Here is a 15,951-nt window from a genome sequence, read left to right as displayed (position 1 = left end):
AATATTGGACTCGTTCACTACATCCAATGTTTAAATTGAATGTAAGGTTGGCATGCTACATTATGACATCCTACTATTTTGAAAGAATTGTGATAACATTATGGGTTAATTTTATTTAAGAAATTATACTGGTTTGAGAACATAGTCATCAATGAGTAAGTATCATTTGGTAGAATATTTTTGTTCATATCACTTATTCAGTTATCAAAATTTACCTCAAAATTAAAACAAAACACAACAAAAAACACCTCACTGCCATCGCGTCATTTCCCGCTCACAAGGACCCATTGACAGAACAGAATTGCACTTTTGGGATCTGAGTCTATAGTTCTTCATGGGAGTAGAAAGCTTCATCTTATTCCTGAGGAGTGGCTAATGGTTTCCAACCGCCCACATTGTGGTTCAGTACCCCAGTACATAACCCATTACACTTCCAGGACTCCTATACATGTTTGAGAACCTAGTCATAAATAAGAGTAGGTATCTTTGGGTAAAAAAATTTGATTTATCCAATTTTATTATTTACCAACTCTACCTAGATAATACAATTTAGAATATAGCATTTTCTTAAAAAGTAAATTGTGAAATGTAAACTTTAAAACAACTCTTATTTGTTTAGAACAAAATATGACTTCCTATTTTAAATCCAAGTTACATGCAAATTATACTTTTAAAACAATAATACAAGCAAAATTTTAAAATAATGGTCATAAAAACAGTAGGTAAACACAATCACTGATCAAATGCTTAATTTAATTCTGAACATGAATTCACTTTTCACATAACATGAACATTCTTGACCTATTATTTAGAGAATGATTCGGCAAAGAGCCCTATACTGGTAAACTAGGATACCTATTAAATGGTTGAATAACAAATTTAAGAGGTCAAAATAAAAAGCCTCATTTATAACATCTTAGAAATGTGTTTGGCATCTTTAGATTTACAAGTAGTATTTTTCATTGTCTATCATTACGAAGAAACTGCATGTGTTGAATATATTTCCCGAGTAGATTTAGTATACTTTTTGTTAACTTCCTTTCACATACACTGTTGATTACATAAAATGTTTAATACCCCAAATAATTTTCTTTTAATCTGAAAAATTCTACAAGGCTTAAAAATGAATACAAACACACAAAAGAGAATCAACCACTGTAATTTTATATCATGTATTATGACCTTAAATAACATTATCTAAGCAAGGCAAATAAAAATAAAACATCTTAATTGTCAGTGTGTATAAACCTAGACTAACATCAGGTATATTGTAGCCTACAACTCCCACATGGCCATAGAGAAACTGAAAACTTTAGCAACGATTTGTATGCCATCGCTTAACTAGTTATTTGCTACTGTAACACTGATACAAATTCTTATCCGTCATAAGATACTGCAATATTATCATACGATTCAAATGACACTTTATGTTTATTTTTATTTTAAAAATGAAGATGTTCAAACACTCTCATAGAAGTTATAAAACGGAAGGGAGAAATTAATCTGTTAGATTATGGCAGATGTAGCCATGGACACTACTACACCTTGATGCTGATTGTGTAAGTCAGGTAATGTTAACCTAGAAGTTTCTAACTAAACTCCCGAATGTGTACCAAGTCATAGTATCATATTCAATGCCTCAGTCTATATTACTCTTTGGATGAAATTTCCTAATATTATCACACCTAGCAAAAATAAAATATTTTGTTTTCAAAACTACAAATAGTGAAGGACAAAAAACCCCAATAATGCTTAGTGTTTTAAAATATTAATAGTCTACTGTAGAAATAAAGGGACATGTTGTTAAAGGCTAAAAAGAGGTAAAATGAAACATTCTGACACTGAAAGTATGAGGAATGATTTTATATGGAAAAGTAAACTGTTATTCTTATAGTGTAGACATGGGAGGATTCTTTTAAAATGGAAATGACTAGTAAACACTAGTAGTGTAAAGTTTGAAAACTATAGCCTAATTATTAATTTCTATATTTACATATGTTTAGTCAGCATTCACCTTTATCTATATATTGGTAGCACTATAATAGATTAAACCTGTTTATTTAAAAATTTTGTTTTCAATTCAGAAACATGAAATTAATAAGACTTTAAGCTACATTTCAAATTTATTACAATAAACAAATATTTAGAAATAAAATATTCTGGGAGTTAATGAAAAAATACATTTCCTTTGAAGGCATAATCTATTGAAAATGGTCACAAATTAAGAGACTAATTGTAAAAGGACAAAGGTAGAAACAATAATTATGAATATAAAGTATCAAATAATTGATAATTTAAGGTCTATGGGGGAAGAATCCATCTTATTTCACAGTAAAAAAATCATTTTCTTCTACATGTCAGACGTTAAAAAACCTTAAAAATTCACAACTTTCTAAAGTAAAATTTTGTTACAGAATATCTCATACATTAAAAATTAGCCTTTCATGACATATATGCAAATACTACAGAAGTTACATAAAACATAATAGCTGATTTAAACAAAGAGCTGCCAAATACACAGATTTACTTATACATATTTGTTGATGAAAAATGTTAAAGACCATTAAATTAACAAAACAGGATTATATTTATAATACTATACTGAAAACTACAGTATAAAAAAATTTAATTGGTATACTCTATTTATAAAGGAATAAAATATTAAATCAATTATACCCCTACAAATTAGTTTTTAAAAGCATCACACATTGTTCTCAAGTAAACACTAATAGATGAATAATTCAATCATTTACTAAATTAATTAGGAGATTTTACTAATATTTAAATAGCTAAATAACAACTCTTTTATGTTTTACTAAAGATTAAAAAACCCAGCCTTTGTAAATTAAAGTCTTAAGGTTTCCTTAATAAAGCACTTATAATAAGTGGTGAAAATTTCTCTCTGATTCCCAACTAAACACTCACTTGTTTGATGCGGTCTGGGTTAACGGTAGTCTGGGGTTGGAGAATGCTGACTGGTTCTGTCTTGGCCACATTTTGGGGCATTTCTCGAATTTTTTCTGCAATGAAGCCATGAACTGCATTCAGTGCTTCGACTGTTCCCTGGATCAAGCACACTCGTTCAGTAGTACCTGTGAAGAAAAACTGATTTTCAGAAAAGATGCCTTGGTTTATTCATATATGTTAATACAAAATGAAAAGGGAGACTGATATAATTATATCAATCAAATAATGGAAAATTTTGAACTCTCAAATTTTCAATTGCACATATGCCTCTTTTAATCTTATTTTCATTCATTCTTCTTTAGTTGTTTTAGTTTCAGGTGATGTTCTTGGATTTCAACAAAACCAGAGACCCAGTGAAATACTGAATCATTTCACTCAGTCCTTCATAGAGCCAATACTGACCGTGCATAAGGCTCAGAGAGCTACTGCAACTGTTACCTGAGGTCATATGTAAAACATTAGCCTCAAAGAGTCCCTGAGGCTTTCTTAAAGCCATGCAACAGTTTAGTTTAGCTTGTAAAAATTCTCTGTCTGAACATTATGCTTAAGAACTATTTGTATGGGATGAAAGTTATAAAACAGCCACTCCACAGATTCGACAGGAACCTTAAAGTTGGTGAATGTGTGTTAATCAGGGGAAACAACTCTGAAAAGAGGGTGAGAATGGTTGTACAGCTCAGGGAGCGTCATCAATGTGACTGATTGCTACATGGAGAACTGTTGAGCTGGCGTATGTTTACCGGGTATAGTCTCGCCAACAGCAAGTAGGTGGTAAAGCACAGATATAGATTTATACAACTCTCAAAGAGCTTATTATTTAGGCCAAAACCAAAAAACCGCGTCTCTTAATATCGTATGGTGTGAAAAATTATGGAAGCATGTATATGATAGTTCAGAGGCTATACAGAAAAGTATCGAACTTTACAGAATGTCAACTGCGGAATTTTCTCCGTCCTCTGCTGTTCAACTCACCCTGTTCTTTCCTTTGTGGCAACTGCTGCCCTCTAATATCCTCCATTTATATTTTACTTTTCAACTAGAATGTAAGTTTTACATGACAGGATTGTTTCGCTTTTTTTCTATGCTTTACATACAAAGCCTGGTGTAGGAGCCCTAGCAGGGAAGTGGTTATGCTTTGGTCTGCTAACCTTTAGGTTAACAGTTGTTAACAATTGTAAACCATCAGCCATTCTGTGGGAAAAAGATGAGTCTTTCTACTACTCCCATAGACTTACCTTCTGGGAAATCCATAGGGAATTTTTATCCTGTCCTATAGGGTCACTAAAGAGTTGGATTAGGCCAAAAGAATGTACGGATGTGCTTGATACAATTGATGTATGTATATGTATGGATTGTGATAAGAGTTGTATGAGCCCCTAATAAAATGTAAAAAAAAAAAAAAGAGTTGGAGTTGACTTGATGTCGGGGAGGCTTCTTTTTTTATGCAAAGCTTAAGAAGAATGCTCCCTGGCACATAGTAGGTATACAATAAATACTTTTTGGATAAATGAATCAGTGCTATCTCTATTGTTGATACAGTTTTTAAAAGATGACAGATTATTAAAATTAAAAAGAAAATTTAAAAGTAGCTTTTAGAATTTCAAAATCATGAATAAATAATAAGGATATTATTAACAGTATTTGTTTCATAGATAATGAATAAAATATACATATGAGACATGACTAAAATGAAATTGGATGGGTTTAATTCAGAGGTATTGTAGCCTATATTGCATTTCAAAAATACAATTTAATATAGTAAGAATAAATTACTTTTTCCGACTATTTTGAATCCCAGCACAGCCGCCTGGTAATAAACTGCAGTTTTACTCTTAGCGTCCTGACACAATACATAAACTTGCTTCTCAAACATAAGTATTTCTTTACTAAATATTTATCCTCCCCAAATTAAAAAGATGCCACTTCCCAATTTATAAAATATTTGTTTGAAAATAATGTGAAGACTTTCAAGTGTCTAAAATAAGTCTTTTTGGGGCCATAGTTTTAAAATTACTAGCTACTCTAGAGTGTTTGTAAAACTTAGAAATCAGTGTTGTGAAACCTCCTTGACATAACTATAAGGTGTTTATAGTGCTTTAAAGATTGTCACATGAGTCATTCTTTTCTAGAAGTTTAAAAATCACCATGAAAATTATCATTCTTAACTCTAAAAAAGGACTTAGAACATAGGAATAGGAACAGAAAAATTGAAATTATATGGTTACAGTCTAAATGTTTGTGTTATTAATAATAACTGTGCAAATGAAACAGAAAGTTTCTTAATGTTTACAAAACATTGTAATAGAGACTTTCACAGCCTGCATTTTTAGGGTTAGTTGGAAACTGGAAAATGTGATGTGCATTTGAGGTCTCAGTTTTCCCCTCATGCTTCCTAATCCGCCTTCAATCTCCTTGTCCATCTGGGTGTGTAACTGTGGTTCTTGAGTAAAAGTATCAAGTTCATAGCGATGCTCTAGGGAGTCTTTACATGGTTGCATTAATTGTCCAATAAAATAGGATAGGGACTGATCAATGCAGCTAATGAAAAGTGTTCTCCTCTAAGTCAGCGGGCAACACAAAACATAGATCAAATTTCATTCCTGCTTTTGAAGACAAGCACAGAGAGCTCTTTTGAGGATGTCAGAGCAAGAAAGGGAATCAGTCAAACATAAATAGGATAAATACTTTTTATAATACAAGGCACTGAGTAAGTAAAGAGATTCTGTTTAATGCAATACATATCATGTCAGACGACACAGTGATCCCAATACTCTTGATGTTGTGTAGACTGGTAGATGGAAATCACTGAGCCATAAAGAAATATGATTGTTTAAAACTAAATTTCCCAAAGCATGTATGAGACAATTTCAACACCGTTCACAGGTTTGCAGCTGCAGTACATATTCTTTGAGGATTCAATCACACCACCTGCATGAGCAACATTACCAAAAAGAAAGAAAACAGGGGATTGTTCACCCACCACTGGGAATTGTTGTACTCCACAGAAGAGATGCTGTCATATTCTTCTACGGGACTCTAATGGTCTTTTCACTTAGATAACGCAGAACCATCAATTTTAGAAGGAAGTCACAAGAAGGAAAGACTGTCAGGTATATGAGCAAACTGTGTAACAAAAATGAGTCTATAAATCATGAAAGTTACTGTTTTTTTGTCATTTTAAAGGCTTTTAGGCTCCATTAGCGTCTAAACTAAACTGCCAGTTATTTATCATTTCATTTGTTTAAGAGTAGCATTCACTTCTCTTTGCAGCAGAATTGCAACAAAAGTTGAAAACTGGTTACGCAAACAAATATGCTCACATTTTGTATAATGTGAAGATCCAGGCCCATACAATACCCTAAATTTAAATTGCCATTACAAAGGAGGAATTCTAAAATCTCCTACAAAAGGGTTAGTGTCAGAGTCAGGTAATACATTTTGAAGTGCCATAAAGTTTTCATTTCATATGCAATATCAAATGTTAAAATGTTTTAGATATTAAGTGAATTTCATAGTAATATTTTGATAACAAATTATGAAAAAATATTCTCTCTATGAAGCTACCTAATAATCATGAATAAGTTCAATTGTTCCTATTCCATCTGTATTGGGAAAAGTACAGCCATAATGCTCCTTGGGAGCAAGTAGGTTGGCTGAGACAATGGTCTCGAGAAGAGGAACAATTTTAAGGACGGCACAGGACCTGGGAGTGTTTTGTTCTGTTGTACTTAGGGTTACTATGATGCCTAACTACAGTAATAACAACTCGATCTAAGATAACATGCCATCACTAGATCCCATCCTCTCTTACCTATCCATTACATTGCTGCTAGAGTTATTTGAAATTTCTTAAATTATAATTTTTCCTTTACTATTCCTTCGTTTTTTTTACTCAATACTATGAAGTAATTGAGTTAGGGACTAGTTTGCAATGAATAAAAACCACTAGATAAAACATTAACTTAACCTTTGAAATGGGGACATCAAGTTGTCATCATTGATCAATATCAGCATCACTAAGGGTTAGAATATGGTATGATACGAGATGTGATGTAATATGAAACACAATACACCAGTTCTGAACAAATGGAGCTGGTCCTAAATCTACTCTAGGTTAAGGAGTGAGGTGCACTAGACAGAAGCCATGGCATTTTCAATCACCTTATATGCATGTGACAGCTGAACAAAGAATAAGAAAGACCAGATCAGAATGAATACATTTAGAAAGTATGATGAACTGCCAGAAGAGTGAACCATTCTGTTGTGGGGGAATCCCAGCCAGAATGCTCCTTAGCAGTGAGGCTAGTAAGACGGTCTCATGTACTCTGAACTTGTTTTCAGGAGGGACTAATTCCTGGCAAAGGACATGATGCTGGTAACTGGAAACAGAAGACCCTTGATGAGATGGATTGACACGGTAAGAGCAACAAAAGGTACAAACACAGTGATAACTGGGAAGATGCCAACATTTCGTTCGCTTACGCATAGGGTCTCTCTGAGTTGCAGCCAACTCAACAACACAACAACATAAACCAGAGTATGATCTATTCTGTCTCAACGTATAAGAGGCCTGATAGCATAGTGGGCCACTCACTGTGCTGCTTACTTCCGTCTGGCAGTGACAACCCCCAGTGAAAGATGGGGCTCTAAGCTCATACACGCTCGTCTTGGAAATGCACAGAGGTAGTGAGTGCTACCTCATCGCACAGGGCTGCCATGAGTCGGAAGTGACGCCAGGATCATGAGTTTGCTTTATCTCAACCTTTCAAAACCCTTTTTACCTCCAAAAACAGCTGATAAAAAACGTCATATAGTTGCAGTAGGGGACAAAAACCCTAAAAAGTCAGAACAGAACAGCAAATAAGGTAAGTGATTTGCAGCACTGAGAAATTACTACCATAAAACCTGTGGAAGCTGGAACCTTTGCAACAGTGGAAACTTGCAAGAGCATGGGGAAGATCACACCAGGTTGAAGGGAAAACACTTGCAGTACAGAAACAACAAAACAAAACAACGCAACAAGGAAATCCATCGAGTCCTTTTACAATGTATCACTCATCCTAATCGACATTATCAGAAACATTCCTGTTAGTGTCACAGGGCATGCCACTCGGCTACAAGTCTCAAAACCAAAACAGTCAGCTGAAGCTCCATGGGTCTGCAAACCCAGCTCCCAGCATTTGCTCAGAGGCATCCTAGTCCAGTAATCCTCAGCCCAAAGGCACGCCACTTCACTTCCACGGGTCAGCAAGTTCAATTTCCCAATTAAGCGCACAGAGACACCCACTCCGCAAGCCAGCCTCCTGCACAAAAGCACTGGGCTTCACTTCCACAATGGGCTGGGAAAGTCCACCATCTGTTCCATGCTTCGTCCCCGGTGCCCCAGCTGCTGCTCCTCTGGTGGTCTGCCGGATTCATGAGGTTCATTGTGGAGGGATCTTGGGTCGGGAAGGATTTTGCAGATAAGAAGATCCTTTCTCCTGCTTCTCCGAGGGCTCGTTTAATATCTAAGCAGCATCTCAGGGAATCTCATCAGTATCTTCCCACACCTTCTTACCAGACCCATGCAGGAAAAGGTTTAGTGGGAATCACTAAACATTAAATACTTCCTACTCCTGCAATAATATTATCTTAAACTACAGTTAAAGGATTGGAAAATCATAAGCAATTGGATCAAAGATTCATGACTAACAAATGAAAGAGATATAGGATCTTCTCAAACACACTACTTTTTTACAAGGCCACAAATTCTGTGAAAATGCAATGTTAGGTAAGCTACCTAATTAAAATAATTTCAAAAAGCACCTATATAGGTTGCTGAAATATAAAAATGTCATACAAGTATGACATTTTGTCAAGTACATTGAGTTATATATCTCTATAGATTTATTCCAAACCCACCTTAAAAGAAAATGTTATTGATCCTTCTTGCAGATAACAGACCACCACAGGAGTTTATCAAGATTTCTAGAATGTTTTCAGTTCAACAAAAGCATTTACTCTTTTTAAAAAGCATATAATTCCCATTATAGTTCAATTTTTAATTGCAATTTTTAAACCATTATACCATGATGCATATTTGATAATTCTTACTCCTACTCTATAATTACTAAGGGGAAAATGCATTACTTCAACAAGAGGATCAAGAGAAAATTAACTATAGGAATTGACATCTTATGATGCAGCATAATAATTGCTTTTCTTTTACAGGTGATTAAACCTCTTGGTGATGCAACTACATTTTGTTAGTCCCAAGCCATCATAGAGAAAAATACTGACTAGGGTATCACTGACTGATTCTCTGGCCCTTGCATGGAAACAACATGTTTGAAAAATCATCATTCCTATGAAGTAGTTCAGGGGATTCTAACTTCTGAAGAACCCTGAAGATTGGAGGCATAACATTTTAAAAACTCTACGTAATGTCTATAATTGTTCTAATACATGATACCTAATTCCAGTGTTCATATTCTAAAGCAAGATGCACTGGTGGCATAGTGGGTGATATGTTGGGCTGCTATCACACGGTCCTAGATTCAAACTCAACTACTCGAGGAGACAAAGGTGAACTGTTTTGCTCCCATAAAGACTCCCAGCCGCAGAAGCCCACAGGGGAAGTTCTACTGTTCTATCATGTCACTACGAGTTGAACACACTGGATGGCAGGGATTTAGATTTGTTGTTTTGTTGTTATATCCTAAGGCATCCAAACATTATGACTAACAGTTATAATGAAGACTACCGCTCATTCATCCACAGCAGAAGATCATGACAGTAGCCTAGTCTGGCCAATATCTTTCAACGTCCATCATGAATAACAGGAAAACAGTTACAACCAAACTCCACCAGTCATTTAATTAAATTATGTATGCCTATAGACTTATAGATCTGCTGACTCCCCTCCTCCACGTCCAACAATTATTGTCATTACTTTGACATTGATTTGTACTCTTAAAAAGTTTTGCTACAAGAAATACGACACTTGAAATTCTTCTGGCAATTCCTTTTGTACAAACAAGAATTTCTCTCAGAATTCTACTATAGGCCACTCTGGAATTGGGGAAATAGTACAATCAAACTGAGCTCAGAAACATGATCCTTGGTGTCCTGACTAGATAATCAATGTCTTGCAAAATGAACAAAAGAAGCAGAGCATAGAACATACAGCCCTCTGATAACCGTACTATTCTGGATACACATTAAAGCTTTATCTTTGAAGTCACATCTAGAGGTAGACAAGATGGAGCACTGAAACAATTTCCCATGTTCTTGAAAAACAGAAGACTTGAAGATACGGTGCCACAACCAAGTGGGGCATAGAAATCTGATGGTGCCCGGCTATGAAGAATAGCGCCGGGGCTCTGAAAGGTTTTTCTTCCAACAATAAGCCATTTTAGTGAGGCATAGCTGGGCTCACATGGAAGAAGCACACTGGCCTCTGTAATCCAAGGACTGTGAACGATAAAATCCCAAACCAATGGGGAGAATGAAATCAGAGCTGAAATTGTGAACATCTGATTTTTGGAAGACCGCGGGTGACAGTGGGAGCCCCAAGTCCATTCTCAGGGTCCACACAGGAATGGAGTCTCTGGTGAGTCCCCTATGGCTACAGCCCAAGGATGTGGATAGCCTTGTTGTCATGCAGAATGCAGTGGGTTTGCTCGATGTTCTATATTTTTCTTTCTACGTTGTTCAGTATATGAAATTCAGGATGGCTAAGCTATAGAGACAATCACTGTATTGATGGTGTCTTGGGGGCATGGTAGGGAAGGTTGGGGGCAAGGGGGGCGCTCATGACAATGATATAAGACGGAAATAAATGCTTATACTATTGAATTGTATGATAGGTGAAAAATGTGCCAATAAAATTATCTAAAACAATAAAAGGCTTTTAAGGGAATCATTCCACTTTCAACAGGAGTCTATAAAAACAAGGTCCACAATTGTATGTATTCAGAGCCAGTTGCTGCAGTGAGTGAATGTCATAATGTTAAATCCAATGAATAAAAGGGAGGCATAGTGTATGTATGGATTGTGGTAAGAGTTGTATGAGCCCCCAATAAAATGATTAAAATAAAAAGTAAGCATAGTGATTGTTACCCCATGATTTTAAGAGGATTTAATAGAAGATATATTTGTAAAGGCTGACAACAATTACAGGAATTTCCACAATACATAAGAGGGTTCTCATAAGTTTCGTGAAAAAAAATGAGATTAAAGATCATGGAATCTTTCCATGAATGTTGTATTTATTTTGGATATAGTTTGATGTGTGTTGACATAATATAAAATGACAGTAGTTTATAAAGAAAGAAAATATTAACCTACCACTAATACTATCTGGTAATCTATACTCTCCATGTGATATAGCTATATTGTGCTCATGATGTTGTGAATAATTACAAAATATTTTATTATTTATATAAAACATGAGCATGCAACAGAATATTTAGGAAACATGAGAATTTGAAATTAAAATTTAGAAATTCAAATAAAGAAAGGTTATCAGAATATATTAGATTTATAGAAAATGAAAATGAGATGTGAAAATGGGTAACTCATCTCTCAGATGTATGTTCAACTGCTATCAAAGCAGGTATTTATTATTCAGAAATTTCTGTGAAACAATAAAATAAATTTAATTGTCAAACTCATTATCTTAGTTTTAAAAGGTATGCCTTGGAAAATGGAAAAAATGTCTTGATAGAATAAATTTCTATAATTCAGTTCTTCATTTCATATAAACTAATCTCCTATAGGTGCTTTTTTATTGCAAATGATTAAATAATTATGGAAACACCCTGAGAAACGGAAGCACTCCAAGCTAGACAGCTGCTTCTCTATCCGATGAATTCATACCATATAACAGAAACAGAAACGCTGCTCTGTCTCCAACCTCCTGCCCTCTGGATAGCTCTTCAGCATTTCTGACATGTAATCTACTTGAAGAGAGATCTTCGGGCTTCTGCTTACCAAGAGTCTCATGCACTTTGACTGGTTTACTGTAATCCTCTGGCCGCCTTTAATTTAAAAGTGATCTCTGAGTCTATGGTTTCCTGTCCACTTTCCACGTGGTTTCTGGCTTCATGGGTTTACTCATTGATCGACTCCCTGAGAAGAAGTCATTGAGTATTCTTCAGTTAGTTCATCTGAAGGAACCGCTCCTCTGACCTGTGGCTATCACACAACCTCCACACCTCCCTCCTTTGCTGCTCTTGCCCCATCCGGGACCACACATAGACTTCCATCGATTACTAGAAGACTAAGGCTCCTTATCAGATTCCTAGCTTCATAGTTTTCTCCTTACATCGAACTGGACACTATTCTCTCTCCTTCCTTGTCCTTTTTACCCCCATCATAGTGGCCCCTTTTACCTCTATTCCAGTGAGATGTCCACAGATACAACTTCTTTTGTGAAGATTAGATTTAGCTTCATCCTTTCTATTTGCGATTCATAGACCTCTCAAATGGGCATCTCATTTTTCTCTTTCTTAAATTTCACAGTACTTGGCAGGGGTTTCTTGGGTCCATTTTGCATTACCCGTGTAATCTTTGCCATCATGGATTCCTCTAAGTTTTTATGTATTGAGGGAGAATGTCATTTTAGAGGTAAACAGATGCTAGGATTTTCAGCCATCAGGATTGAATGACAGGGATGCTGGTTAAAAAATTAGCAGTGAGGAATGACAACAACCGGGATGGCGCACGCGACTGCTAATCACAAGGCTGAGGTCCAAACCCCCTCGGCAGGGCCATGGAAGAAAGGCTTGGTGATGTGCTTCTGTCAGGCTTACAGCCAGGCCAATCCCATGGGGCGGTCCTCCGTACCACCTGAGCGTATCCTGAGTCTCGGCTGACTCATGGCATCTAGCAACAATAACAACACACGACTATAACTTCTGATCGGTTCTCCGCATTAGAGCACCTTCAGTCAACCCCTTCCTTATTATGAAGACCCTGTTTCCTGTTAGCTTCTTTGTTGTTAAACCTCTGGCTAGGCTATCCCAAAGAGTGTCATAGTTTTAAGCACCATAAAAAATATTCTAAATTAATTCCCTCTTCTCTCTCGATGGACCCTTCCCTAGTCCAGTTCACTACTGTCTCCCCAGAATAGTCTCCTCATTATTTTTCTGCTTCACTTCTTGCTTCTCTAAAATCCACTCTTAGCTCAAAGTAATTTTTGAACATATGAGTCACATCATGTCATTTACCTTTAAAAAACATCCCAATGGCTTCTCATCTCACATTAGGATTAAGCCCAAACCTCTTACAAGGGCTCTCAAAACCCGTTATGATCTGGCCTAGCTTAACCCTCAGTCCTCATCTCATATTGCACTCTTTTACTTTCTGCCCTCCAGGGACTTGGGTCTTTTTCAGTTCCTGGAACACACTATATTTCTTCCCACTGAAAAGGCCTTTTAGTTTTTCATGTTTTAATCCCACTGAGCTCTGTATAACTGGGAATACACTTCCTCTTGCTTTCCCATGTCAGTTCTTTTAAAATCACTATGATCTTGGCTCAGAGAAACCATGATAGAGGCCTTCCTGAATGGTCGTAAAACAACTCACTCCCAATCACTATTATTTTATGCTTCTTTATTGTCACCATGATTCTTAATCCCTTTATGAAATTATTGTTTTAATTTGTTTACTTCATTTAAAACAAATGTCTCAAGAGGGCAAAGACCCAGAATATTCAGTTGTATGCCCAGTCTAGTACTTAGCAAGCCATTAAAAAATAAGCATCATTTAATAAATTAAAATGATGGCCTTAGAAGAGCCATATTGTAACAAGACTATAATTCTGATTGATTACATTAGAATCTAATTAAAACATTTAAAAAAGGAAAATACAGAAAGAAGTATAGAACAGATAAACTCTCAATGGCACTGGGTAGAGAAGGAAGCTTATTAGATTCCTTAAATTTACTAAGACTTATTATTACATTATGCTCCCTACAGAAATGATACTAATGAATATATCGATCACAAATTTTATTGCAGAAGATTCTGCTTCGTACTCATCCTTTCAGAAAGACTAAGGAATAAGAACTCAGTTCATGCTTTCTCATCAAAATATCTTCTGAATATTCCCTCTAAACTATAACCAAATCCACAGCAATGTTTTTTATAAAGAGATTCTTACGGAAGATGGTTTGCATAAACCATTACAATACAATGGTTAGGTGAAGAACACAACATAAATTTCTCCTGAGTCATTGCAATATAATGATAAATTATCAAATCCTAAACCCAAAATAAGGATTCCATTTAATACTGTTACTAACTAAAAATGACATTTAGCTTTGGCTCATGTTAGAAATACATCTTAATAGTAGTATTAGGAAATAAAAGTCTGTAGCAGTTAAATTATTTGGCTAAATACTGTTACAGCACATTCAATCTAGGAGAAAATTTGAAGATCTTGATCATTACCTGTTGTGTGACTAAATGATCTGAAGTATATTAAGTAGAAACTCACATCTGTTTAATAGATGATAAATAACACAGAGATCAAGAAAACTGTACATTATTTATTTAATCAGTGAATCTCTACTGATAATGACTCTCTACATTAAAAGTAGACCTGCTTCATGGGGTGTTCCTAGCTGTTATTTTGCAGAAATGGATAGAATCAGCGATGTTTCTTTCATGGTGCCGCTGGGTGAATTCAAATTACCTATGTAGCAGCAAACTATTTGCACCAAATGCATCTATGGATGTCCATGTATATATGTATACACACATGCATGCACACACACATATATTAAAAATGTCCTGTAGTAGCTAATAGTCCCATATTTGTATACATATACATACATATATAGATACATATATGGTGCAGATTGCTTTTTGAATATTTATGTATAAGTATTCATATATATGCATGTATTGTTTGGATATTTATCATTTCTATATGACTTTTTATTTCCTTTTCTGAGTTTTACACAGGTAGCAGGAGGTCACAGCTTTACACACGTTTATATAAACGTATACACCCGTATACAATGGAATCCTGGTAGGGTAGTGGTTACACAATGAGCAAAAATCCATATGGCCAGTTATTCAAAACCAACAGCAGCTCCACAGGAGAAAAACTACATTTTCTACTCACATAAACAGTCTCAGAAGGCCTCAAGGCGTCGCTATGAGTCAGCATGGACTCAATGGTGGTGAGAGATATGTGTACATGTATATATACACATGTATGTAAACATGTAAGAATCGATGCATAATATGTACAAGTATATATATACAAACCAATATGCTCCTGCGATCTGTGTATTACTCAGGAAAGGAAATAATAATAAGAGTATGCAGAAATCTCGTGGTGTGTAGCCTTTGAAAAGTTTCCCAAGGACTTTGAACTTGCTCGGTCTGGAGACTACAGACAAGGGAATTAAGTGCTCCAGTGTTGCTCAGATCTGCACGTTGTGTACACAACGAGGCCATTCATTGCGAGAATGTGGAAAACACAACTATCATATCGCTACATGGTTATAGCATGGGGGACATTCCGCATACATGAGCTATATACTATGATTACAGAAGAAGCTACTTTATTGGATCACAAGCAATTATAATATTGTCAAAATCCAGTCTTAGAATCTTCACATTCAAAGGACTTGCTAATGGTGTATTATTGCGGTATTAGCTAATGTTTCATTTTTCGCACCACATAATGACCTATGTCGTTAAAAAACTATTTCCCGAGTAATTCCACCTGTTCTCATGCCTACTCTCATTTTAAACTTTCTTTCTGATGTTCTTTGCACTCATGCTTTCATTTCACTATCTTTCAGTTCCCTTCCGAGTTATCAGTTTCCCAAAAGTATTACCTGATTTCCACACCAGTTAATACCACACGCTGCACCATGGGCTGAAGGGAAGGCGTTCTGTTTCAATAAAGAGTTACAGACTAGAAACCCACAGTGGTTATTCTCCTCTGTCCTGATGGCTTGCTAGGAATTGGAATTGACTTGA

At 35.6% G+C, this 15,951-nt stretch overlaps 1 protein-coding gene across 1 annotated transcript in view; it reads right to left on the bottom strand.

Moving 5' to 3' along the window:
* Positions 1 to 15,951, bottom strand: part of NOVA1 (NOVA alternative splicing regulator 1) — a 161,309-nt gene that overhangs the window by 37,305 nt on the left and 108,053 nt on the right. The window contains exon 3 of the mRNA XM_075531251.1: positions 2,926 to 3,092. Coding sequence (XP_075387366.1) covers positions 2,926 to 3,092 — 167 coding nt within the window. The remainder of the gene's footprint in view (positions 1 to 2,925; positions 3,093 to 15,951) is intronic.

The sequence above is a fragment of the Tenrec ecaudatus genome, chromosome 14 (genome assembly GCF_050624435.1).
Source record: "Tenrec ecaudatus isolate mTenEca1 chromosome 14, mTenEca1.hap1, whole genome shotgun sequence".
NCBI lineage: Eukaryota > Metazoa > Chordata > Mammalia > Afrosoricida > Tenrecidae > Tenrec > Tenrec ecaudatus.
This window is presented reverse-complemented; position numbering and strand designations above follow the sequence as displayed.